Source organism: Hyposmocoma kahamanoa, unplaced genomic scaffold (genome assembly GCF_003589595.1).
Source record: "Hyposmocoma kahamanoa isolate Upper Pololo Valley unplaced genomic scaffold, ASM358959v1 93, whole genome shotgun sequence".
NCBI classification, from domain to species: domain Eukaryota; kingdom Metazoa; phylum Arthropoda; class Insecta; order Lepidoptera; family Cosmopterigidae; genus Hyposmocoma; species Hyposmocoma kahamanoa.
This window is the reverse complement of record NW_020654810.1, coordinates 10,501,876-10,529,105: the sequence shown is the minus strand read 5'-3', so window position 1 is coordinate 10,529,105 and position 27,230 is coordinate 10,501,876. Positions and strand designations below refer to the sequence as shown.

Here is a 27,230-nt window from a genome sequence, read left to right as displayed (position 1 = left end):
AAAGTCTTGTCTACAGCGAGTCAAATCCAGTTTCGTCTGTGGAAGAGTTAAAAGAAAGGATTGTGGATGCAGCAAATCAAATGAGGACAACGTTGACCACTGGAGTAGTGAAGACTGGTCTCCGTAGAAGAATGCGACAATGTATTAGAAACAGAGGCGGCCATGTTGAACATGAACTGTAGAATAACAAAAAGTTGTGTGAAAACCTGATTTAATAAATACTTTGCATGCTTACCTATTGTTTTGTTATACTTTTTAGGGCTAAGTATTAATTTTCTCCTCCACTATCGCCTATGAAACTAAGTTTTTTCAATGCATTTAAATAAAACCCTAGATTGTTATACCTTGTTAGATAGCTGATGAAACGTAGATATTTTATAACTTATCTGCCGATCAACTGCCATAATATTTTTTTTAGATATCCCTTAGAGAAAAAGAAACTTTCTAATTTTTTTTTTAATTTCTTAACTTTCTCTTTTCTACTACGGCGTATTGAATTAACTTATTCACTATTTTAATGATTGAGGTCCTAAAGCATCTTATCACACATGTAAAAATGCAATAATTATAATAATAAGACACACAAAATAAACAAAATTAAATTTAGTAGCCTAAAAATCGGCAATTTTGAATAAAAAAAATAAAAGTCAAATATCTCGAAAAGGGTTAAGTTTAGGGTAGGGTGTTTCATAGTAAAATAAGTCAGAAATGATGAGTACTCCACGCCCTTAACGGATCTAGCACGACTTTTCCTGTAACCCTATATATATATATATATTACACCGAACACATTATACGGACATTATACCGAAGATATCCCGGACGTCAGCCTGTATGAGATTAGTGTGGCTCTCATCTCAAAAACAACAAAGCGGCGGGCGATGATGGACTCACTACAGAACTTCTGAGAGCGGGCGGCACGCCGATACTTAAAGTCCTTCAGAAGCTTTTCAATTCTGTCATCGTCGAAGGTCAAACGCCGAAGGCATGGGGCAGAGGCGAGGTCGTTCTGTTCTTCAAAAAGGGTGATAAAACACTCTTGAAGAACTATTGGCCAATCTCGCTTCTGAGCCATATCTATAAGTTGTTTTCGAGAGTTATCACGAATCGTCTCGCTCGCAGGTTTGACGACTTCCAACCTCCCGAACAAGCCGGTTTCCGAAAGGGTTTTAGTACATCGACCACATCTATACGCTGCGGCAGGTTATACAGAAGACTGAGGAGTATAACCGGCCACTTTGCTTAGCGTTTGTGGACTATGAGAAGGCCTTCGATTCGATGGAGACCTGGGCGGTGCTGCAGTCTCTCCAAAGGTGCCAAATAGACTATATGTATATAGAGGTGTTAAGGTACTTATACAAAAACGCCACTATGTCAGTGGGTAGGCCCCCCACCAGGTGGACCGACGATCTGTTGGAGGTTGCGGGAAGCCGATGGATGCGGGCAGCGCAGGACCGATAGTACCGTGGAGATCGTTGGGGAAGGCCTATGCCCAGCAGTGGGCGTCGTATGGCTGAATGATGATGATGATGATGAATATATATATATCATCTCATATATATATGAGATGATATATAAATATATATAACGAGTTTTTGTATAGATTAATTTCAATGCGATTTTCAAGCGAATCTATTCAAGAGAAAGACGAAATATGTAAGCAAGCAATAAACATTTTGTAATAATATCATTACATTTGAACAAAATTTGATTTCCAAAAATATTTGTTTTGTGTATCATCTCAGTACGTAATGTATCTCTTTAGGCAAAAAGAAAATTGCGCTCCTAATATTCCACTGTCTTATTAATATTTAAAAATACCCGGTTTTCAATCTTATCTCTTCTTTGGTTACTTACACTTTCCCTTTGCTTTGTTGTTACTACAAACTCGGTAACAATCATGACTCTGTAAAATAGTAACTTTTCTTCTACAAATGAACTCTTCGATTTGCGATATATACATCATACGCTTCATGCACTTTTCAGCGTCGGAGTAGCCATAGACTACAGCTCACTTGCTACGATCCTGACGATTAACTGATAGAAACTTAATGATACGCACATACATTTATATTGTTCGTGTTTGTATATGAAAACTGACCATTGGATAGCTAGGTGAAGGGGATTTGGCGCCGGTTAGCCGTACGGGGCTGGAGGAAGGATGCTTAGAGAAATATTCCCGGATGTTTTTGTCTGAATTGTGACGCTGCTTGCCGCCGCCGCCTCCTCCGCCGCCACCGACGCCCTCTTCTCCTGCAAATTCAACGACATCAATGGTTTGATAAAAACGCTAATTCATGTTACATACATATTTAACTTACTTCAAATACAAATTATGTGGTATATCTGTTTGTATTCTATGTACAAAACACATTATTTTAGGAATTACGTAATGGTTTCTTTAGTCATTATTGGTATATTATTAGATCTCATAAACATAAAACGGATAGCAACTACATTTTATTTTTCGCTGAACGACTGTCGCGTCTAGCTTGTTCCCATATCACAACTATCTGTTGTAACTGTGTCATGGAAGTTTATTTTATCGTTGAACGACTGTTGTGTTTAGTTGTTCCCACTACATCGTAACAATTGATCGGGTATCTGCACGACAGAATCGTTTGAAGCTGCGACTATCTGTCGTCACATTTTTATCGTAACGTTTTATTTATCGTCTGACGACAGCCGTTCTAGCTCTTCCCATTGTCACGACAGTCTGTCGTCGTAACGTCAAAAAAGTCTACACGACTATCTGTCGTCATGACATAATGGGAACACGCCCTAAGTGATAATTTTCGTGATGGAAGATAGTCCAGAAATAGTAAGAACACAAAACAGAATAAAAGGTTTAAATTTAACAACATAATTTCGTTTTTAACAAACATTGCACACTATGGAACTTCTGTAAGCAATAAATGTTTTATTTGTTTCCTGTAATGTGTTTTGTAAAACAAGCTTAGGATATACAAGTATCAAAAAGTCAATGGCATCCAAAATATGAGTAATCGAACAATTAGTTCACAAGCTCGTTGGTGCAGTGTTAAACAACCCTCATTTGCTTGCCCTGCATTGCCAGAAAAGGTCCCGAGTTGGAATTTCTGTAGGATGAATTTGGCATACAAACTAAATATTTGTTCTGGTCTGCGTGTACTGGGTAATATCTAGTTAGTTGCTAGTGTCACGGATTTTCTAGGTTGAAACAAGATAACTGGCATGGTTAATTAAGAGATTATTACAAAGTTAGGAGAACAAATGGAGCAGTTTGGTATAAATATAAATTACCCACAGGACATCATTAAATTATTGAGTAAATTGAAATGAAAAACCTTTCCAGATTTATAAAAAATAATGGTCAATAACGCTTTTAAGAAAATCATACACATATGTATGTAACATAAGAGTAAACAAAAAACCTCACTACATTCAAAAATAAGAAACCTAATAATTATAAGGTTTTCTTATGTCACTCATTAATTATACAATATCAATTTAATTAATATAATTTTATCTCTATATTTTTATGCTAACAATATCTGTATCTGGTCTAACTACCCAACACATTTTTGTAAATTGCTAAAATCTACCAATACTTGTACAGTTAGAAAGACATGTGTGCAAGGCAGAGACCTAAATGGGATCCTGTGCTATGAACAGTTACACTAATTCAATATAATATATATTTTTTGTTTTTCACACAATCCTTAGCCGCTAGCACTAAGGAAACCCTATATCGGGGGTGCCATAGACATATAGACAACCACAAATTACACCCAAAGTCACAAGAGAAATAAATGTAGGCCTTAGAAATATTCCTCCCAGCTCGGGAATTGAGCCCGGGACCTATGCGTGGCAGACCAGCATGGTAAATGTTTGGCTATGGAGGCAATTAAATGTAAACAAGTACCTTTTCGTTTTCTTTTCCTCTCTGGCATAGCAATAGTAGGTGTGGCACCACTAGGTGGGACCAAGGCTGTGCTGGCAACGACAGTAGAACCTCGCATAGCTGCAGATTTCTCAGGGGTCACTGCATCTACTTCTTTATCACTATGTGATGACCCTGAAATGCAACAATTAATGATTCATTTCTTCAAACTTACATTTTTACTAACATTTGAAAGAAATAAGTCTATCTCACAATTTTTGTTTTTCTTTTTCTTCATTTTAGACACTCAAAATATTTGCAATTTGCTTTCCAATCAATTTTTGTGCAATGTAAAAGCACAAAAAGTCAAACATTGGTGGTTCCAGTTCTTCATATTTAAGGCAAAGATTTATTTATAAACAGCCAAATTAATACATTTTTAGAGATTTGTGTCTTAAATTATTTTTTTTAAGTTTTGTGTCATTACTTAAGATTTTTATAAATAAATTATGTAGGTAGAACCTCAACTATTTATAAAATAATTATTTAAATAACATAATAGCAGTTATGTAAAAGCTGCTGATTATAAAAATAATAAATATACCCACACTATCCATCATACAAAACATAGGTATACTACTTTGTTTACACACCAAAGTTTATAAAAGTCCTAGCAAGTGACAATCTAAATAATTACTAACTCACTTTTTGCCAAGACGCTCAGTAGACCGACGAGGTTTGTTACAGAGCCATTTTTATGATCATGCATTGTGGCACGCTATAGGGTCGGATATTGGGAGTAAAAACAGCACTTTCACGATTCCTATCCGGCATCATACATAACGTGACGTCACTCAATCAGTTCATTGCAATTTTCATCAGGAATAAGAAGATTCATCACTAAATTCACGTAAGGTTAACCTTCGAAACCGGCTTGCACTTGCAGTAAACACTTGATGCACAAGTCACATCACAAACTTTTTATTTCACTGCACTAAAACACCAATTACCTGTGCTCATATTGGAATCCTGGTTGTGTAGTGGCTGCCCCGTGTTGACAGTAGTTTGTGGTGCCATCTGAATTTGTGACCCAGCTGACATCTGTAAAGAAAGAAAGATGGCGTCTTTACATATGACTCGCCTAGGTTTACTTGAATTTTCACGACTTGTTCCTATGTTCTTAATAATAATGCCCCACGATACTTACAAATTACGTCTTAAATAGTACGTCCATATTGGCCATTATCTGCAGCAGTTTCACTTCAATCATCTAAATAACCTAACTAGTTTGACAAGTTGTATACGAAACGCCAGCCAGAGTCGCGACAATCGGATCGGATACGCATCCGCGGGGAGGGAGCGGCGGCGGCGGCGAGCAACGAGTGAGGGGAGCGGAGATCGTCACGAAGTTTGCTCCGAATGTAATAATAATAATGACGGGTGAGGCGCCATTTTACAAGGATACAAGGTCGAAAGTATTGTCATTTATTTCAAAATATTTCCCTGCTCACAAAATGCCACATCATAACAATGTCAATAAATTTTCATTGTATACATTACACGCTGATTTCACAAACTAGTCGACGGAAAAGATCGTTTGCTTCGTTCGTTCACATTCGCAGAGCCAAGCGAGTTTGCAGCAGGTCAACAGCCCACGATTGCGAACATGCTTGTTGTTAAATGTTGACCAATTGTGATTTTTGCACTGAACGTTTCGACTACGCAAGACTGTGAAGCGGCTCGGCACCAGACGTTTTATTTTCAGTTTAACATTAATTGTTTGATGCGACAGGTTTTGTAGTTTTGCTTTCACGATAACCATAAGAAAATTGTTCAAAGTGATGGATACGAAATCAACTTGACCGATTATTCCCGCCGAGGTAGCAACGAGTGACGGGTGGCGGGCGGAGTGCCACCGACCTGCGGCGAGTGAGTACGTGATATCGGCGCTCGTGCCCCACAACAAACTGCTTACTGGACGTGTTACGTAGGCGTCTGTGCCGCGATGTACCAACATAAACACTGATAGGTGTACCTAAATGTATTATAATATCAACCAAGCAAGCGCGCGCGATAAACATAGCTATGTTGATAGGCTCATGTACAAGGCTACTGAATGAATACAATTCTTATGCATTATTGAACCTTTGCAGAATATAAACGATTAAGTATATAAATAAAACCTTATTGAATTGAATAATGCTGTTTGAAAAACAACTGCGCTTGAGGCTGAAATAGTTGTAGAAAAATAAAATTATACTACAACTTTAAAACCACTTAATGGAGAAAGCAAATAATAAAGATAAACGTACGTTCAAGAACCGTGAAAGAAAAACTTAAGAATAAATCGTTAGCTATCAAAAGCACCCCTGCTTAGGAAGATGCAATTACGTAAAAATGGATTGTAAATGAAACATAAGAACTTTATATGTTACATTTTTAGGTAGACACAGTTACAGTTTTACGATAGAGTTCAAATAAATCATTGATTGATTAAGTTACTTTAAAAACGCATTGCATAAGAAAATACAGATAAAAATAAGTTAGGGTTAGATTGTATTGTGGTCATAATCGTATTAACGATTCTGTAATAACTGGATATGGTACTGCGCCAGTATGCATGGCTGGTTTTGAGGAATGCTTTCATCAACTCGACGAACTAGGTAAGACAAGTAGGTACCTGCACATAATAATTACACAGTCGTGGGCCAAGTGTCAGTTTAGTATGGTCAGAGAGATATACGAACGGAGCGTATTAGCATAAAACACTCTAGTGACGACCTAATTCCGGGCCTGCCAATAGAGGGTTTAAGACCGTAACGTTGCCGCTCTGTACTCCCTTCGGTGCCTCTCCCCCCTCCTCTCCCGATCACTGCGACTACACTTCGTTCGTGAGCTAAGTTCGCAACTAAAGTAGCTTAGGAGCACAACGCATTCGATTGGATCAAATTAGCGATAAGGAATATAAAAGACGACCACGTGATATAGACAAGCAAGTTTCACATATTGCTGACAAAGAAATGATTGGCAATAGTTATATTATTTTAGATCGGATAAAATATTAATTATTGTAGGTTTAAATTTTATAAACCACAAAGAAATTTCTGATGACATGGAACTTCACATGCCAACGACGCCGTATCTAATGGAAATTAATACTACTAGTCACAAATCAATTTGTAAATCAACCAATGATTTGCCTGCGCTGCTTATTGTCGGTTATTTTTAGCGCGCGCAGCATCGAGTGGAAAGTTAGCGAGCTGGCAACATAGGTGACTTGTAGGTAAACACTCCAATTGGTAAACAAAATTAGATAAAAATAAATTTCATGTAAATGGAAATGTGTAAATGACAATAATACGTCGCAACTCATTTTTAATGTAACATATGCTGCAAACGTTATAATAACAGGAAACACACGTACGCATAATGAGCAAAAAAAATTAAATCATTAAATTGTGCATCAAACTGCTTAAAGTAAAATAGTTTCTTTTTTTGTTATGTATTATATGTTTTTTCAAATTACTCTTAAAGATCACTAGAAAGGTCTGTGAAGTAATAACAATCCACAGAAAATTTCGTCTCAACATGAAAGACAATCAATACTCGAGTCACATCTCTGTCCCGCATTCATTGTAGAAGCGCAGTTCCGCGGACCCCCTAAAATCCCCTCTTCCGGTGCCGCATTCAGCGGCATTCTGTTTAACCCAATTTTCTAGCGCGAGGGTGTTGCAGGGCGAGAGGTGAAAGAGGGGGAGGGTTCAGCGCAACTTCAGCCGCAAGTGTGCAGTGTGGAAGCGCCGTCAGATTCGAATCCGAGTTTGCAATATTGATTATTTCTAACATCGACGCTGCTGTTGGAAGCGTATTCATCATGGCCGTCAGATGCCACTTGAGGAACTTATAGCACAGTAAACTTAACTTAGTGATAGTAATTAAGCCATGTGACTGAAAAACGGAAATTAAGTCCAGAACGAATTATGAAAACAAGAGATGTATTGAAATGAGATTCAGAAATATGTTTCACTGAAACTTACTAGGTAGGGTACCTACATACTTTTTTTATCCATTACTTATCACTAGAAATCGTTGAGAAAACAGACAGCATAAGATCTTAATGCCAGCTAAAGTGATATTGAATTAATAACTTAGATAATGAGCAAAACACCAAAAATTATGATCCAGTAGCACAAGGGTTACGTTGGTATGGTAGAACAACAATCAAATCCTGCCATTTTATAAAAATTGTATTAAGTAATTTTAAAAATAAACGTCCATTTAAAAAAATGTCACAACAAAGATAAGATGTTACCATTACACCACGATAAAGGCTGGTATCTAATTTGAAGGATACTTTGATAAAAGTAGTATAATGCTTCTAATAGTTCGGACTTTAGGTACATTATATACTAATCGAAAAGAAAATTAAGTAATAAATAGCAGCCGCACCAAAATTACAATGTGGAAGTATTCAAGGGTAAGGCTTGAGACAATTAAGTTTTAAATAAATATACGACTTTACGAGATCATAGCATATGCATAAAAATCGTGGTTTGAAATAGAGAAAGAATAAGCAAATGTAACTTTTTTAAATTACCGTGACAACGATAAGACATTACCACTCTACACCAAAAGGCGGTCTAAAATAGACTCTAACAAAGTATATACCAAGTAAATATAATTAAGTACAAATGGTGAAAATTAGATATAGTTGCACCAAAATATCGTTTCCGATATGTAAGCAAGAATGCCTCGACACTGTTAAGTCGCAAAATAGAGAACCTTAGTCAGCTTTTATTTAAATACGACTTTGATAAAACTATAGTCAACCAGTGCAAAATTACGCAACCTGGCTTATATAAGACACAAATAAAAAATATACATGTAACATATGGCACTAATACCGGTAAAATGCTCTTTATAAGAATACATAGTGAGCATGCACGTAACTTTAGTTCCATTTAGAATAGGATCGTATAACGTTACTGGCGCCGGAAATAAATCAGAACCAATGTGACGCAAATACGAATCAGACCCATACTTTGATGAAACGCTATATTATAGTACCGATACACTTAATTTTTTGATGAATTTATGACAGTAAATACACAGTCGTATAGCAGGCCGGCCCCTGCGGTACGGACGGCTGGCCCGGCCGGAGCAGTGGGTCAGGCGAAGCAGTACGGGCGGACCTTGCAATGTCGCGGCGGTGTGACGCTCAGCTGACGGGCCAGGCCGCCGCCGCCGTCGCACCGCCGCCCCGTTCATTGCCTCCGCGGCAGCCGGCGTGGACAGACGCCTCTATGCCACAACAACGAAGCCTTACATTTTTTGTACGAAAGGGAAATCAACTGCAAGCAGCAAGAAATGGAGTTGATCGTCTTTAAATGTGTTAAATATAGTGAATATCCATTAAAAATAGTTGTGAGTGCGACGTGCGTAGACAAAATTAGTTAAGCTGGAGTGCGGTGACGACCGGTGCGAAAGGTCGGTCTGTGTAAAAATAACTGCGGAACCGGGCGGCAAAGCGGTAGAATGAGGTTTGACGGCACATTGTAACCGAGGCGGGGCGAGGCCGTGTGCGCCATGTTATAATTTTCCTTCGTGTCGAATGTGTAAACTGACAGACTGAACATTGAGCTGTGCCTACTTCTCTTTCCTTCCGTGCGAGATAAGCATGCCTTTTTAAAAAAAAATAAGTCGTCCACCTATACGCTCAATCGACCTATCGTTGTGTTGCTAATTTCCATACCTGAACAAGTATCAATAAAAAATGGCAAAACATTGGATTGCTGTGATATTGCGTTAAAAAACATAATTACATTAAAATTAAGTGTAATAGTACGATGTGCATAATCATAAACTTAGCTTATAAACTTGTAAATAATAAATTAAAATCGACTAATCTCAAAAACAATAAAAGATTAACAACTTTCGGATATTTGACGGATATGAGGATCTGCACGGGTGCATCTCTAGTGTTGACATAATTTTGTTTTGATTGACATGTTTAATTATTTATCGTTGCGTATGTGGTGAGACTAAACAATGTGAGCGTAATTACCCAATAATTTAATGCTGCGTCGTATTCATTATGCACTAAACGTAATTCATTTAAATCAACAGTAAATAACGTATTTCTTTAAAGAAATCAAATGCTAAGGACAAAAATGTTGGTGACATTTTGGAATATAGAGTGATAAATAAATTGTAAACAGTACCTATTAAATAGCATTTATGTAACAGCGTGATACCGTAGTAGATAGAACCGTTGTCATCGGTGCTAGAGTGTTGTTGGTCGTTGATAGGCGCGGGCCCCGCGGGGCATTCCGGGCGCTTGCGGGGTCACCGACACTCGAGCCGCTTGCCGATCGCACTTCGCCCCAACCTACGACCGAGACCGCCACCGCCCCGACCGGCATGCGCCACCGACATACTTTCCTCTTCACTCTACCAATCGTACTCACAAGCTTCAGGTTCATTCACGAGTCTCCATAACGGAATTTGACATGAAAAGACACCTAGTTTTCACGTAATGAGTATAATTACTATAATTATGATTTATTAGAAATATAATATTTACGACTTCGTTGATCATTAACATTTGAACAAAGTTTAACAAATGTTTGACGTTGAAAAAACATATTTTATTGCTTCTGAATTATTATTTAATACAATAGCCAATTTTGCAATTAATTTCAACCTTTTTATCGAACTGACTCTACATTTAGTAGGAAATCCAGCAATAAGCTGTCATGTCGTGGCTATTACTTAGTAAATTATGTAAGTAAATCATGGGTGGACATTCCATACTGACTTAAGTTTTTCAATTAAAATATTCAGTCAGAAGCGCAATGCAAGCTAGTAACAAAATGAAAACAATTAAATTCAGATGCATCGTTGTAGGCGTTATGAATAAAAGAGAAAGTATTAAGGAGACTCGGTTAATTAAACAGAATCGCTTCAATGTAGTAATGGTACGAAAATGGCGTCGATGGTATTTTCTAAGACCGCTATTTTTAGATCTGTTTATAGTACAAGTTACTGTACCGAGTAAGTCTACTGCCGTTGTGATATGAACTCTATTACAGTAGAAACAAGCCGGAGAATCGAATCTAGATTCCTATCTATACGTTATCAACTTTATAATACCGCTACACAAATAGATAGCTATCAATCCCCCAATTAAAATAAGGGACAACCCATCTTTTATAAGAAAATCAATACCTTACACGTTGTTCGACGAAAGCCTAATCGATATCAAGGTGAGTGGCGCCGTAAACGTGGCTGATACTCACAATCCATACGGGCTATTATTAACACTGCCATCGTGCAACGGTTTGACACACACGAGCGAACTCGACCGATATTATCGCGATTGAACAAAATAAATACGCACTGTCGATATTTGCAGCTGGGTAATAATGTTATAGGCATGAGACTTACCGATTTGCACACGGTCGCCCGCTGTTTTTCTACTAGTATCTCCCCAGCGTTCACCTGCAAACACGCGATCAATGCGCTCAATGTAAACCATGCCAGGTGCCCCACTCGTTTAGGTTTTATGCTACTACATACTATAAAATTTATATCTTTCTTAAGAATCATCCAATAATTATACTCGATATATTGTTTCTCGATTATCGCAAATATTGTCCATAATGTAATCAGGTAACGTTCGTACTTCGTAGTATAACGTGTGGTTATATTAACAATGGTTGTGAATTACGTGTAAATGAATAAGTGTAAGAGTAAAAGCATTTACTAATTTGTCAAAAATGCAAATGTCTTTGACGGTCCGTTTGCGCTTGAGCAGACTTGTAGAGAGAGCACTAATCTGTTTGTAGGTCGATAAGTCACAAACGTACATTTGCCGACAGACTATTTATATCCACCCGCCATCTTGTTGTCGAATGACGAAATGTAGTCTCACGTACAGCCTACGACGACATCAGTCGACTAAGCACAGAACCGCGAGAACTCAATTCTTTGCAAGCATCATATCGGATAAGAGAAAGCAACTCAAACCGATGCAAAATTCAAGTAAATTGAAATCTTAGTTAGGTATTACTCACTTAAATCGTTCCGGTGAGCAACAACGAGAACATGATCGATAGCATATATAGATAATTTGAATAACAAATAAAACAAAACAACGTATAAACCGATGCCCTGGCGCGGCAGAATGACGCTTTAATAGGACGAGAAGGGGGGAAGTATGCAGGCGGGTGGAGACGGACGAGACGAGACACATAATGGAATTACATATCCACCACATCACTTATTTGGTCGAGACCACGATATGTGTGTGTACATACGCGTACGCGGCACTCGCTCCGCCGACGAACGGGCGCGAGCAGGCGGCAGCGGGGCAGGTGGGCCCACTGGAGCCGCCCCGCTATCACAGATTTGAGATCACGTGATCGATTCATTGCAATGAATGCGGCTAGTCGACGCACAGATACACTACTTTTCAAACTAACACATGCTTACATTTTTCAATTACTCGCCACTAAGGGATGTAGAGCAATCCCACCTAATTAGCGACACTATAAAAAGATAGATAGCGAGCGTTACATACCGATAATTTCAAATTTACGTTGCGTAGCGTGCAAACGTACACAAATTCAGTTGTAAGAATTTAATGTAAATAGGAAGCGCAACATAAATAGGTACTCGATAAAGACACGAATATGAGGCTAAAAATTACGTTTTTGCCTTGAACAGTTCGATATCAAACAAGAATGCTAACGAGTATTTGTTTTCCATTGGATAACGCGGCCATTTTCTTTTGTACACGTATGAGCTTGTGTGGAAGGTGACGTAGCCCAATGATACATGGCAACGCTTCGCCTCTGCGTTACCGATAAACCAAGCTAACAGAACCTAGCCGAGCACAGGAAACGCGAGAACAAAAGAATCGTTTCGAAAACAACAACGCGTTCGCCTTCTTTGATTTAATTAACAAAAGAACTTTAGTCAATAATCCAGAGGGGAATTCATTCAGAATTTTGTTTAATGACGTGAAAAACTTTTATTACATAATTTGCGAGACAAGATGGAACACAAATTTTCCATCACCTTGTAATAACTAGATTGCTTAAACTGTAAATTATGAAAACGTGATTGACACGGTTTTTGTCATAGGACCTTTTGGTTTTCAGTTGCTTGGCACTTTATATTGACTGATAGACTGTGAAAAGTATTATTACATTGCTTATCTATGATGTTGAGATAAGGGAATGCAATCGTTGAATTTTGAAATAGAGTTTTGAGTTCGAGACTGACCTTGGCACCTAGGAAACGCGCTTCCAGCAACTCCTGTTTGCGAGGGTCCAGTGCCGCCTGGAAGTGTTCCATCTTCACACCGGCGCCTGGGAACAATTTAAGCATCATCAGAAAATTTCGTAGCTTTTAAAAACTACGTCATGTATAAACTTTACAAGACCGAAAATACGAGTGTGAGTGACAAATTATTTTGGTTGGTTTAATTTACAGAATATCAGTATTAAGGTTTGACAATATGCAGAGTTAAAATTATTTTGAATATTACATGCAAACAGCAATTTATAATTCCCTCAATGCCTAAAAAAGTAAAATTAACTTCGAAATACAGCGTATTAGTTCAGATATTAGATCATGTACAAATTAAATAAACTTTAAGACGTACTGGATAAGCATGCTATTATAACACACTTCTAATTACTCGAGATGAAAACTAAAGAAAAATGTTAAATATAGGGACAATTACCAGTTTAGTTTTCTCTATGATTTAAGTATTCGAGTATATTATCGTGCAATATTAAATAATATTTCCGGAAATACACTCAAATATTAAATAACACTTCAGGATAATATTCTAGAATGTTTAAATACAAAAAATCGCTACCGAAATTAGATGGAGAAAACTAACCTGAAAATTACCCAAGTAGGGTGCCAGTGTGTATGATTCACACAGAAATATATTTAGAAAATATTAATATAATTTGTAAATTGATAGCAATTTTATTTCTGGTCTTTGTAGATAACGCAGGAACAATGACTCGATATTCTTCGCAACGACAAAATTACATATATCATTGTTGTTTGTTATGCCATGTTCCCTATATTGTTGGAAATAGACATGTGCTGATAAAACTAATAGCCATGATAAAGATCATTTTTAATGTTCTCGAGAATTGTTGTAAGGTTCCGGTTTTCCTTCAATTAATAAATAATAATAAAAAAACTACATGTAATTAGGACATAATTTTATATACCGTTAGAAGTATATATTTTATATGAACGTCTCAGTATAATTAATAAGGAGTTTTTTCGTATGAAGTACTGACAACAAGGGGTTGGTGGTAAGGGGAGCGGGGTTTTGGCGCAGTATCTGGAGCAGACATTGGAGTTGCGAGAAGTTAGGTACAGTTATTTATATAGGTACGTATGTATGTTCAATGTACATATCGATCGGCTCCCGGGCCACTCGCCACTATGATCTCACCTCCATCCTTTGCGACTCCCTGCCTCCCCCCACCCTCGTACTACCCCACCGCACACTCCTGAGGCCTATAACGAACTGACTGTCGCTTCTGAGCCACGCTTGTTGACCACGTGACTGCTGAATTGAAATTTCAAGTATTTATTAAAACAAGAATTGTACGAATAAACTTGATTAAAATCTCGATTAATAATAAACGTTTAGGCAACGATATAAAAAAGGTTATTATTATTATCATAATTTCGTTCGATTAAGCAGATGCAAAAAAATTTTGAAAATTAATGCATATTGCTAACTTTAGGTACGTACAAACACAGGCAGAAGATAGGTAGGTATACATATATGTCTGTGGGTACAAAGTTATAAACAAATGAATAGAAGCAAAGCGCAAGGTGTGTATTAAAAATAATAAAAAGTAGTAAAGATCTCTGTGCTAATAAATAAAAAATTAAAAAATAACAATAAAAGAAATTACAATAAGTTTTTTAACGCATACTCTCATAGCACCGCACTAGTGAAACCCAGCGTCACGGGTGCTATACACTCACACAAACACAACCAAATTACACCCAAAGTCACTAAAGAAAGAAATGCTGCCTATACAAATATTTTTCCCGGTCCGATCCGGGTAGCGAATCCGGGATCTCTGCTTGACAGACCAGTATGGTCACCGTTCATCCACGGAGGCAGTTAATTTGGATAATATGCAAGAAAAACATTCAAAAATAGCTCTAGCCAGTATATAGATTTTCACTGTTGCTACCACATAGGAAATAAAACGATTTCTTCGTATCTAAAGTCGCGTATACTTGATTTTTCTTTAAACAATCTAACGTTTCGGGTGCACGCCGCATAGTCAGCCAAAAAATAGTTCATTTGCAAAATAGCGCTAGATGAGAAAATAAAACCTAAAAACTCAAAAAAATGTAGAGCGCCTAACATCAAAAAGAGAAAGGACTATTAACCAAAATTACAGATATTACCGTAAGTAATATTCACAAAAGAAACCAAATGAAGATTTAAAAGCTCGTAAACAACGCAACTTGTAACGTAAATAAGTTACGTGAGTAAATTTAGTATGGTAAAAAAGGCAATTCGTTAAAAAAATATCATTTATGCAAGTATATGTCTTGAAATGACACGTGACTAAACTATAGCTCCGCTCGAATTGATTATTAAGCGATTTCAATCAGACTAATTTTATATTAATCAAAATCGAATGTCAGCTGAAAATATAACGATGAGATGAGTTGATAAAAATAATAGACTAAGTACAATGGAATCTCATAAATATTTATAAAACAAAATTTATTTAATATTTAAAAAAATGTTAGTAACAACAAAAACTTAGATAAATTCGTACAATTTTTTTAACACTGGTTAGTTTCTTGATTTCTGAGATCCATCTATCTGATTCTCCAATCATATATTTATTATACTATATAGTTATATCATTATTGAACATTAAAATCATAGATGTAAATTCTGGGTATGTTCAGGTTACTTGAATTCGGTTTTCAAGGCGAAATTTTCATGAATTAAAAATTATGACGCGACTAGTTACTTTTGCTGTCGTGTGATCAAAACATAGAGCTCATAAGGCAAAAAATAAAATCAATAATTTTTAACTTAAAGTGGATGCAATGGTCAACATGCAAAATAAAATTAAAATGTATTAAAATATAAAAGTAATTGAGCTTTTTAAAAATTCAAAATGTAGAGTAATTAAAATAAAATCAAATGTGTAGGAAATTAATCATGAGAAAATAAAAAAGTTAAAGTAGGTACGACGATTTCGTTCCATAGCAGCATAATGTCTCAAAAACTTCTTGGGTGCTTAGTTTTTATGTAAGTCACTACTTTTTAACGACCAAAGTTTGTTATGGTACTTTAGTAGAGTCAACATTAAAAAGTTAAAATAACACTGTATGTAAACACGAGTTTCGAGTAGTGGTACTATTTTTAGCATTTTTAGTTTGTGTATTTAAACAACAAATACAGTAAATACCTAAATCTAAACGAGAACAGTGTTAAAAAATTTTAATCAAACTATTAAAATTACAGAATTTCCTAAAATACATACATTTTAAACAATGTCATGTAAAGTTGACAACTTTCCTTCCCTTCGTTAAATTTCTATTTCATATTTTATTTTTATTTTAATAATTTTTTTTTTAATTCTGACAATACAAGTTAGATATTTTAATGTGTTGTAATAATTCACGTGAATGGTGTGCATAAGGTGTTTGTTTAGTTAGATCTATTGTATCGCGCAGGTATACGTTGTACCGTGTCAGATTGTTATGTTGCCAACAGCTGATCGTCGATCGCCCTCGCATAACGTTACAATATCAGCCATTTATTGGGATAGTCATTGTTATATTTTTCCATTATTATATATTTATATGAAATGTGTAAACATTGTGAAAATTACATTTTGCAGAGCTGAAAGATGGTTCGGTGTTGATGTACCTATTATGCAGTGAGCTATTGTTGTAGAGAGGTTAATGTTGTGTTAGTTGTCATAATACAAATATGACGTAGAGACTGGAATAAGCATAATATGTTATGATGATGATCGGTGACCAGCGACACCCACCCTTGCAGCGGGAGTTGCGGCGACCGCGCTCGTTCGGACGATCGCTCATCGCGAACTCCTTGAAATGCATCTTCCAACTCCACTCCGCACTCCATCCACATTCACGTGTAGCATCGGCACGCAATACACAATCCGCACACTGTCACCAACAACAACACGTCACTTCACCGTTCCGATAAATATACAGCCGTCGCCACCTGCCAGGCCGTCATCCACCGCGATACGTACACGTTACGTACTTGGGAACGTGCCGCATTTTCAATTTCGACGACCGGCAACTACCTAGCTAACAAAATATTGTAGGCGCGAACCGGTGCGACACAGTCAGACGGCCTCGGGCGCGAACTGGCGTGCGATGCGAACGGCCACCGCCGCCGCCTCCGCCGCGAGACCGGACCTCGCGTCTCGGGGCGAGGATGCGGGAATCGGCTTCGGCGCAATACCCGTCACGAAAATAATAGGAACAGCGAGTGCACCTCAGAGGCGCGACGCGACGCGGTCGGTGTGAGCGAGACGCGGATAAACACCAGACTGTTTACTTACGGTGTTCGAGCTCAGGGCGGCGTAGCGGGGCGAGGGGCAATCGCCTGCAATCCGCGCGCTGCAATTACCTAGCTACTGACTCTACTCGACAATATCATCCTAAACTTCAACAGTACATAAAAAAAAACTTCTACGGTTGCCACGTAACTAAACAAAATTAAATATAACTAAACGCTGGGACTAACGTTAACAAGTATTAACAAAAACTAAAAAAATATGACAGTAATAAATAATTTAAGTCTACTGACGACATAATTTGCTGAAACAACTGAATATACATGGTCTGTTTTTACTCAATTGTTTGAATCAGTGTATAGAGAACATGACCACAACGGAATGAAATCATATATCATGTTAGGGTTGCCAGGTGCCTTTTCAGAAGCTTTTTTCGTCTTCTGTCGGGTCTGACTTTAAAATATATAGGAGGAGACTTTGAAGTATGCAGCATGCACCGAAGACTGATAGTTGAATCACAGGTGTTTCGCGAAACTCTACAATTGGACTACTCAACCAAAGTCGGTTTTGTAAAGGGAAATTAGAGAGGCGGTGTGTGAGCAGTGCAGAGCAGTAAAGAGAGTGAATCAGTAAACGGCTTGGTCTCGGTCGGCGATCAATCGCGAGCTATGCATGGAGTCGTGGTGACTGCATTCCGACGCCCTGCCCGCGGCCCGAGCCCTCACCACCTCACCCCCCGTCCTTCCGGCGCTCGTCACGTGACGCGCCGATTAGCCGCCGAGCACTGAGTGCGCCACCGCGACCGAAATAGAGCGCACACAATCTCGCATCTCGTTCAACTTCACTAAACTCTCACGCCTCTTCTGTTGTCTGTTGCCGCATGCCTGCCGTCCGCTACGGTCGCTGATTCGCCTATAATGATTGTCGCCATACTTAAACCACTTTCAAATAATCTAGCCAATAAACGTCCAATGTATCTGCTTAGGCCACCAGACACCAGGCTTAGGTACCAGGCATTTAACCATTTGACATCAACTACAATTGCCATGCAAATATCGATTATCAAACTTCATAATAACACAGATTAGGTCATCATATAGAACTGCAACGTTGCACTAAAGATTTAAACAAGATAAAAATTTTTTTAACACAACATAGAGCGAGACAATGGAGATCAATTTTATTGTGGAATGAGACGGCTGTCTGCGTACACAGATGTCGAGTACATGTAATAGAATATAGCAGGCGTGTGTATAAAAGCCTAGAAGTTTCTAAATAACGCTCAGAGGCAAAGGGTCTCGTTGTGAGAATATATAATGTAGCTATGTATGTACTATAAGTATGTATTGTGAGTAGTAAGCGAGCAAGTTGGGTCGATGGACGCCAAGCGTGCCGCAGCGACACCACTATAATGACCATGCAATATAGTTGTATATTTATCTATATGTCAATGTAGCTGCATACTATGCCACTATTTATAAAACTAGTTTTATCGAAGTTCAACACTATTTTACAGCACACATTTGAATAAAGTCAGATTGAAATACGTAAGTACACTTAGAAGACGAAAACGAAACTTGAAGACTAGGATCACATTTAGGATTGAACAGTACTTACGTCAAGATACAAATAGGAATCGTCAAAAATAGGATTGTTAAATGAAAATAGATAAAGTGAAAAGTATGGCACGCACCCAACGCAACAAGACAAAAGTTGCACAGTCGAATGACGCGGCGAATCACTATCTCGTCTGTAGATTCCATGATCTAAGATAGCATAAGAACAAATTGAAATCGAGATTTTATGGTCAGATCAATAAAAAAAATTAATCATTTACTGGTTAACCACTATGTAGAGACCGCCATAAAGTGGGCAATTCATAATTTACAAGAAGGTTTAATATCGACGGTTTAGTATCACGCAGGGCTGCCACATTTAACAGACAGAAAAAAGACGACAGGATCAATACAGGCTGCAAAATGTACACGTGATCGCGTCACTATATAACTCCTCCCACCACCGACCGCACCCCCTAAACACCCATCTCCCCCTTGCCCCCAATGTCGACACTAAAGGATTTTTCTTACCCTCCACCCACTGTTTTAAACGTCACTTATATACCTACATAACCCATATACATGCATATTTTACAAATAATTAACATGCATATTTCTAATGATTCCATAACATTTGAACACTAGAAATTTTACTATACAGGACTCAATACAGGTACGTAAGTTAAAAAACGTGGCGTGAAACCAGTTCCCATGAGTGTATAGCTAAGAGCAGCCCACTGCCACCGCCAATGTCAGGGCTGGCACTTGAACGGATTCCGAAAATCGATCAGAGAAGCTCAATAAACATTATTAAACTTTTTAAGTAAACACCTATTGTAACCAAGGAAATAATCCAATACCTACCAAGTTATTTTCGTTCAAGGAGAAAGTAACTTCCGTTTAATATAAGGTACCCCACCGTTATTTGTTTATCATGAAACTAAACTATGTCGTACAATGATGTATTTAATTTTCACTTGAAATCAAGACAAGAGTCATTTTAAAGCGCGATCGGGACCGGGTGGAGATCATTAGCGCAACTTGTGAATAAATAAAGCGAGGGCGGGCGAGGCAACCACTCACCACGAAGGGTTGACTTGCGAATTGCGTTCCGGCGCGTCCGGTCGATAGCGACCGCGAAACATGCCACAGCCACCTACATAATTTAGGTTTACAAGTTACGTCACAAAAATAATTGGGAGGATTTCATTGGGCTATCTAGAAACAATAACTCTGAGATCATAATCTAATTATAACTACAACGAATCGTAATTTCCACGAAAAGGTCGACTTTAGTTCATTTTAACTTTGTGCACAACATTGCTGCTTATCAATACCCATGAGAGTCAGGTTAGAATTAAGTGTCCGGTAGAAATGTGGGTCACGTGGTTTATATCGTCAGTAGCCAGTAGCAAGTAATATTTTAATTTCTTTTTAACTTAGGCTTTAACTTTGCTTTCAAAGTTGTCTAAACATTTCGCAGGTTTCGCGAAAACCGTCAATACAATCATGCTACAAAACAGAGTCATCGTAATACGTTTTACAACTTTCTAACGCTAATCAATCTCGCTTGTAGTTTTCTTTTTAGCACAGACAGGTTTTTCATTTGCGAAGTGAAAAAGCGGTAGAATCAGTCGACGGAATTGGTGGCAGCGGCGATGCGCCGTGCAGTATTCGCAACGGATGCAGCAAAATGAGCAGTTCATCGACCTCGAGCGGGCCTGGTTTCACTCGTAGAGCAGCGCCCAGTTCAGTGGCCCTATTATAAGTTGCCATCGTACTTTCTTTATTTCTAGCTCATGGTCGCTTCACTATTAAATAAGCTTATACAAATGGAATGCGAAGTCAACAGCAACATGTAAAAACAGATAAATTAGCAAGCTAAAACTTTGAAAAACACGACTCCGGAGAGTAAGCGAAATGAACGCATTGATGGAATGATTAGTCAATGATCAGTCAAGTAAAATACTGGCAAATAAGCCGTACACATTGAGAATTAATTAAACGATGTGGCAGGAGTACATAAGTATCAGCCAGCTATTGTGATCGCGGTAGCGAGCAAACGTGGCAACAACGCATTCGCTTATTCAAGTATTAGCCAACGTCCGTTCCATTACGAATAGGGAATAACGCAAATAAATCGTACGCGATTATCAACTCTACAAGTCCCACTCACGATTTCAAGTTCGGGAGTACCGTCTGTGAAGAGAAAAGTATCTCTTTTATGAGTAAAAAGTCGCACTATATTGTCTGGTTCATATTCTTACAACTGCAACTAGATTTGATACAATAACAGCAAAATTTACAGTTATGTAAAACCGTAATATGCAATAACTCTAGCACGTTTTACTATAACACAATGTAGTTTTTAGATGGGTAGCATAATGTAATGTACTTGCTCTTACTACGCATTAAGTATCTCAATGGATTAAACTGTCTAGTTACATACAGAAATTAAGATAAATATTGAAGTCATGTGTACTTGAGATTAACTAAAATGGCGACGAACACTGCGCCTAATTTATACGATAAGAGACGGGTTGCAGACATGTAAGAAAACTAGAATAGGAGACGATCAAGTAAGTTCGTGACGAAACGTCAAGGTCACTTTGGTGCGCATGTGCGGTGAGTTGGGTTTTTAAAGATTTTTCGTGTGCGCCACATAAAGTAATCTCAGCCTGTTGAGTATTCGTTTACCTACAATGTCTTCAAAATAAGAATTTTCTCCACTTCGGAGATCCATTAAATGTTTTTGTGTACCTGGCATGATGATGCAAACAAATTTTCAGTTTGTTTTTCAAACCAGTTATTATTTACAGTTTTCAAATGAAGAAATTTCAAAATTATAATAGGTTCTACGTGTTTTGACCTAAACTACTAAAAAATTTACTTAGGCAGTAACGTCCACTTCAGCTAAGTATACCGAAAGATATTACTGGCTGGGCTACTTAACTTTTTCGTATCTTTTCGATCAGCTTTTACAGTAGCCGGTGGGAAACAAAGAGCACGCATTACATAGGTGGGTATGAGAAGAGGCGGTGTCGGCTCCGGCATCGATCCACATCTTATGTACCTACGCGCTTTACATACTTCCTCGCGTTCTATGTAGGGATTCAACCGCGATGCGTCAACCGATGCACATGCAATACCGCGCTTCGTCTCACGCCACCCCGCTACCAAAGGCGACCGGACAAACGAACATATTTTTCTTATTAAACTTATAATTTTTGTAGATTGAAATTGTATCGTGCAAGAGGATTTAGAGAAATATCATCATCATGACATGTAGAGCTTCCTAAATCGATGGACGAGAGGTAAAAGGTGAACTTTGCGGACGTTCGTATGTAAGCATCTTTTTCATGCGTTGGGTTAACCTTGAAACCGACGACTTTTTATACAAAATGACTTGGTAGCCGTTGTTGCATTTATGGTCACAATATTACGAGGAGAATCGTTGGACTGTTACAAGTACAACATTTATCGGGTTACAATGCAACGAACACGTGATACCATTTATGTACATGTGTGGATATAATGAACTTGGCATCAATCAAAGCTATAACAGATTCAAGGAAATTACGAGGTGGTTACGAAATTAATCGAACCTAAAGATAACATTTTACTACTTCGGAAAGTCGTAAAAGGCGGATGGGAGTTGCGGCGCTTTGTGATTATTCCAGAGGGAGATGGGACACTTTAGCAGTGAAAGAAGATAATACGGATTAAAGCTAAAGAGACAGTACATAAAAAATATATTTTGCTTGTAAATTAACCTAAAAACATCTTGAATTAAAATGGCTAATACGAATTGTCCTCTTAATCTAAAAACCAAAACCACCAGTATTATTGCGAAAAATAACAATGGCTGACAAACTATTAAATGTTATAGCGACAAAAATTTGGTGCCTCATTATGACATTATGAAGTCATTCGACCGCAAACAATAACGTAACATAACAAACTTGCAGAAACCGTTTAAAACATACGAAGACAAATAAGCACTTGCCATGAATAAAACTATTTTGTATATTGAGAAAATTATTAGGAGGATGTAGTTTAAAGGTTAACAATGCAGTACTACTCAATTACATAGATTGAATAGGAAGGTGTAGTTGTATTGTAACCGAATAAAGGGTGTCGTAGTGGTTGAGTGAGAGGGCGACAGATTGCGTAGTATCGGAGGCAACATGCGGAGGGACCTAATCCCCACAGGCGTCGCAGATTCGTCGGGACATACCGGAGAGTGACCTCGAGTCCCTATTGATCTGTTGACGGACCCAACTCAGTGACGTTACGACCACGTGATCACCACTTAAAATGGCCGTGATCGTGGTTAAATGAACTATTGAATGACAAAAGTTGTGCGAACGATGCGTTTTCGACTTCATAACAGAGGAAATGATAAAAAAAGGTCCTTCCTAGCACCTGGCAAACTAGTCGCCCCTCTGTTACATAAAAGTTGTAATAATATAAAACGTTACCGTCGGTTTAAACTATTTAAATAATTGGGACGAAATAATTAAGTGTATAAAAGAAATAAGCATTTGCATTTTTTTTTTCATATATCCCAATGCTCGACAAAGGTCATCCGAAATTTTCTCCACTAATCCCTATTTCAGATCCGTGCCGCGTAGACCAAATGTGAACAAATCTGTCGAGGTTATTCTCTATACATTCTGCGCGATGTGCTATGACGTAGTTAAGTAATTGGATCGACTCCGGAGCGCTTGCGACTGACATGGCCTGCTCATTCCCGCTTCGTTAGAATATTATGCAATACTACTTAATTATTTTAATTATAAGAAATTAAATTAAAACAACTAAAAAACTACTTAACTTACCCGGGTGTAGAATTTTTTCCGTCATCACTACGTGTCTAAGCTCTTTCGTGTTGGCTGCTGAAACAAAATATTTAATATTAAAAGATTTATTAGTGTGCGCAAGTTTCGGTTACATGTGAAACTGGAAATGTCTTTTTGTGTGAGGACAGGTAACAATAAGTTGCCCTCGTTGTCCTTGAGTATTAGGTTCGCAGTAGCGCCTGTGGGAAGTATTTAGCGTTTATGTAGCTTGGGAAGGACAGGAGCTCTGTACATCTATTGCGTGCGGTCTCGTTACAAACGTCCTTATTAAGTAATAGACTACAGGTATTTAAGACATTTGGTTAGAACGCTTGCGATGTTTGATATGTGTTATGACCAAATATATTTACAGGGCGATGATATTTAAAAAATTTTAACATTACGCTGGTTTCCGACATTCGAAATTAATTCCCAAATCATATTTGAAATTAAATATTTGAAGTTACAAAGTAAACAGCAAAAATTTTATTCACATTTGGTACAGAAAGTTGAAGTTACACAAAACCATACAATGGCCCCAGTGGTTTATGCACTGTGGGCGCTGTACGAGGAGGCCGAGTTCGATTTCCGGTAGTGAGAGGGATCAATTTGGGAAATTATCTTTTCTGAATTAGTTCTGGTTAAGGAATTCTGTGTAATGGCCTAGAGTGATTTCCGTTATTAAGTGATTCTGAAGTGCACGATAAACTAAATATGTATCAAACATAATTTGATGATTTAGAAAAGTGCACTGTAATCCTCTTCAGGCTAAGTCAATGTTTTACACTGTTACCTTGGATGATATAAACCACAGATAAGATAAAGCTCTTGTAAAATTAATAAACAATTTCTGTGCAATCATTGAAATTATTATGTTTCAGCTATACACATATAGCTGACATTGTGTAATAGCATTAATTTTTAAGAAAGATTTATTAACTTCAAAACGGTAATAAATTTATTATTATTTCATACATAAAGCCACTCAATAAAACTTTAATAAAATTATCAAACTGAACAGGAAGTTTGTAATGATTGAATAACACCAATATATATATATATATATATGTATATAATATTTTTGTACATCAAACGTCAAAATAACAAATTTGAAACATAAATAATAGATAAGAAATATGCCTAATTCATATCAATGTTATACACCTAACATGTTTTATCTGACAAAATATTACTAGTTATGAAAGCATTTATTTTCTAAATAAATGCTTACCATCAATTTAAATTATTGCATAATTTTTGCACATTTTAAGCAATTTGATAATAGAATAAAATACTACCAATGATCAGAGCATTAAATGCTGCCTACAAATAATTCCAAAAACCAAACTAGATTTATTTTAAATGAAAAGTCGATTAGATCAAGGGAAAGTTGAAGGAGTAATAATACACACAAATATACAAAATAATAACTAAATGAAAAACAAAAATTACAGAGAAGTCTAGAATTACCATAAATATTAAAGTCATCATTTATATGAAATGAAATTAGTCATGTCCAAACCCAAATAGTTATAGTAAAAGTTTACTTCTTTATGTAACTGTATGATTGTTATCTGACTATTGTTTTTTATGAGTTATGAATGTCAAATGAACTATCATTACGCAGTTAAGATTTATAACTTCATTAGGATATTTTGTAATATCTTATTTAATACATACACATCAATGTAATTGAAAAACAAAAACCCTACAATTACAATGCCTATCAAAATATAAGCAATATCAATGGATTGGTAACCATTGACAAACATGCACATAAAATTAAATAAATTAACATAAATATTTTAAGGTGGACATCCAGAAAAAGATCGAATGACGAATAAAATTATGAGTCTATGTACATGTGTACAATACATATATTATTTAAACATAAAACAATTAACTTGGATTTAATTACTACATAGATGCAATCAGAAATAGGTGGAACAAAATCAATTACACTTTATTCATATTGTATAAAATGTGAAAACCTCTGTCTCTATTTATGATTTAAATGGTACCTACTGCAAAGTAACTTTATGAAGGCAAAATTTACCATGTCTCTACATTGTTATCACAATGCACATTTTATATTGTTTACATTGGACAGAAATCACATATTTTTCTTAATTAATGTAATACAATTTTATTACTTTTAAAATCCTTTTTGTATTGAGATTAGCTATTACTGCTTATGGTTTACGATTCAATCTGTACCAAAAGACAACTGGTTCTAGCTGCATTTGCGTTGCATTAAACTTTAAAGCGGTTATCATTACACAATAGCTATTATTACGCTGGTCAATAATAATAGGAATAAAAATGAACGAAAAACGCAGAAAAGGACAATCTTCTTTACACTTATTTAGGTTATTTACTTTAATAACAGAAGTTTTGTTCAGCAATAAGTCTAACTTACCCAGTTTTCGAAGAGTCTTAGCATGATCCAATCTGACCAAAACAGTTGTTTGTTTCGGAAAGAAAGTTTTAGTGAAAATTAGTGCAAATCAATCGTGATTCGCACTCCACAAATCGGAAGAATTTTTCACTCAAAATTCAATCGCGCAAATGGCGACGAATCAAAAGGTAAGACGTTATTCGCTTCTAATAAAACACAAAAGTTCTTCCAAAGTTTGGCCACTTTAACTGACGATGGCAAATTTTACATTCCAAACTTCAATAGAAGAAAAAATTAGAGAAAATAATAAACAATCACTAGGTACTTTTTCGTCTCCAAAATCAGTGTTCACAGACAATAAAATTTTAAGAATCAACAACATAATCATTCATTCATATCGTTCTTCCTGCCGAATGATGTCATCCGAAACAAGCAATACCATGTGTTTTGTAAGCGGGTGGACAAACAAAGAACTAATTGACGCCATGTTGGATATTGCAACTTTGTGTAATGCACCGCGCGCCCCTTTACTTGCCCTTTGTCACATCTAATTCATAAAATCACAAGAAACAGTAGTGCCCTCTCAAAAATTGTGGCATTTTATGTAACTACTTGACACACAAACTTCTGCATAGACTCATAATTTTATTCGTTGTTCGATCTTTTTCTGGATGCCACCTTAAAATATTTATGTTAATTTATTTAATTTTATGTGCATGTTTCTGAAACACTACATTTACAAAAAAGTTACGTATGTGTAGTTAATTAATTATAAAAAGTTTAAAGAACATATTCTGCTAAACATATTCTGTCAACAAGTGCATTTGATGTCATGTTGCAGATAAAATCTTCGTACCGTCTTGAAGGTTTGAAGATAGTCCTGTCTCTAAGAGTCATTCGAAACGACTGCTCAACTTCATTTTCAGAAAGTTCACCGATATCATCATATTCTTACGTCTTTCTCAATTTCAGGCTCTATAGTGTCATGGA

At 36.9% G+C, this 27,230-nt stretch overlaps 1 protein-coding gene across 8 annotated transcripts in view; it reads right to left on the bottom strand.

The window, feature by feature from the left end:
* LOC113237620 (serine/threonine-protein kinase tousled-like 2) overlaps window positions 1–26,492 on the bottom strand; it is a 45,021-nt gene extending 18,529 nt beyond the window's left edge. The window contains exons 1-7 of one of the 8 annotated variants that reach the window (XM_026474219.1): window positions 26,262–26,492; window positions 23,843–23,896; window positions 13,151–13,236; window positions 11,309–11,362; window positions 4,873–4,963; window positions 3,905–4,057; window positions 2,102–2,253 (exon numbers count right to left, since the gene is read on the bottom strand). In XM_026474219.1, the coding sequence (XP_026330004.1) occupies window positions 2,102–2,253; window positions 3,905–4,057; window positions 4,873–4,963; window positions 11,309–11,362; window positions 13,151–13,236; window positions 23,843–23,867 (561 nt within the window). In that variant the 5' untranslated portion in view covers window positions 23,868–23,896; window positions 26,262–26,492. Of the gene's footprint in view, window positions 1–2,101; window positions 2,254–3,904; window positions 4,058–4,567; window positions 4,799–4,872; window positions 4,964–5,069; window positions 5,791–11,308; window positions 11,363–13,150; window positions 13,237–14,351; window positions 14,374–16,947; window positions 17,480–23,842; window positions 23,897–26,261 lie in introns of those variants that run through there. The other 7 variants (XM_026474223.1, XM_026474218.1, XM_026474220.1 and 4 more) reach the window with 7 other exon arrangements.
* Between the last annotated feature and the right edge of the window lie 738 nt (window positions 26,493–27,230).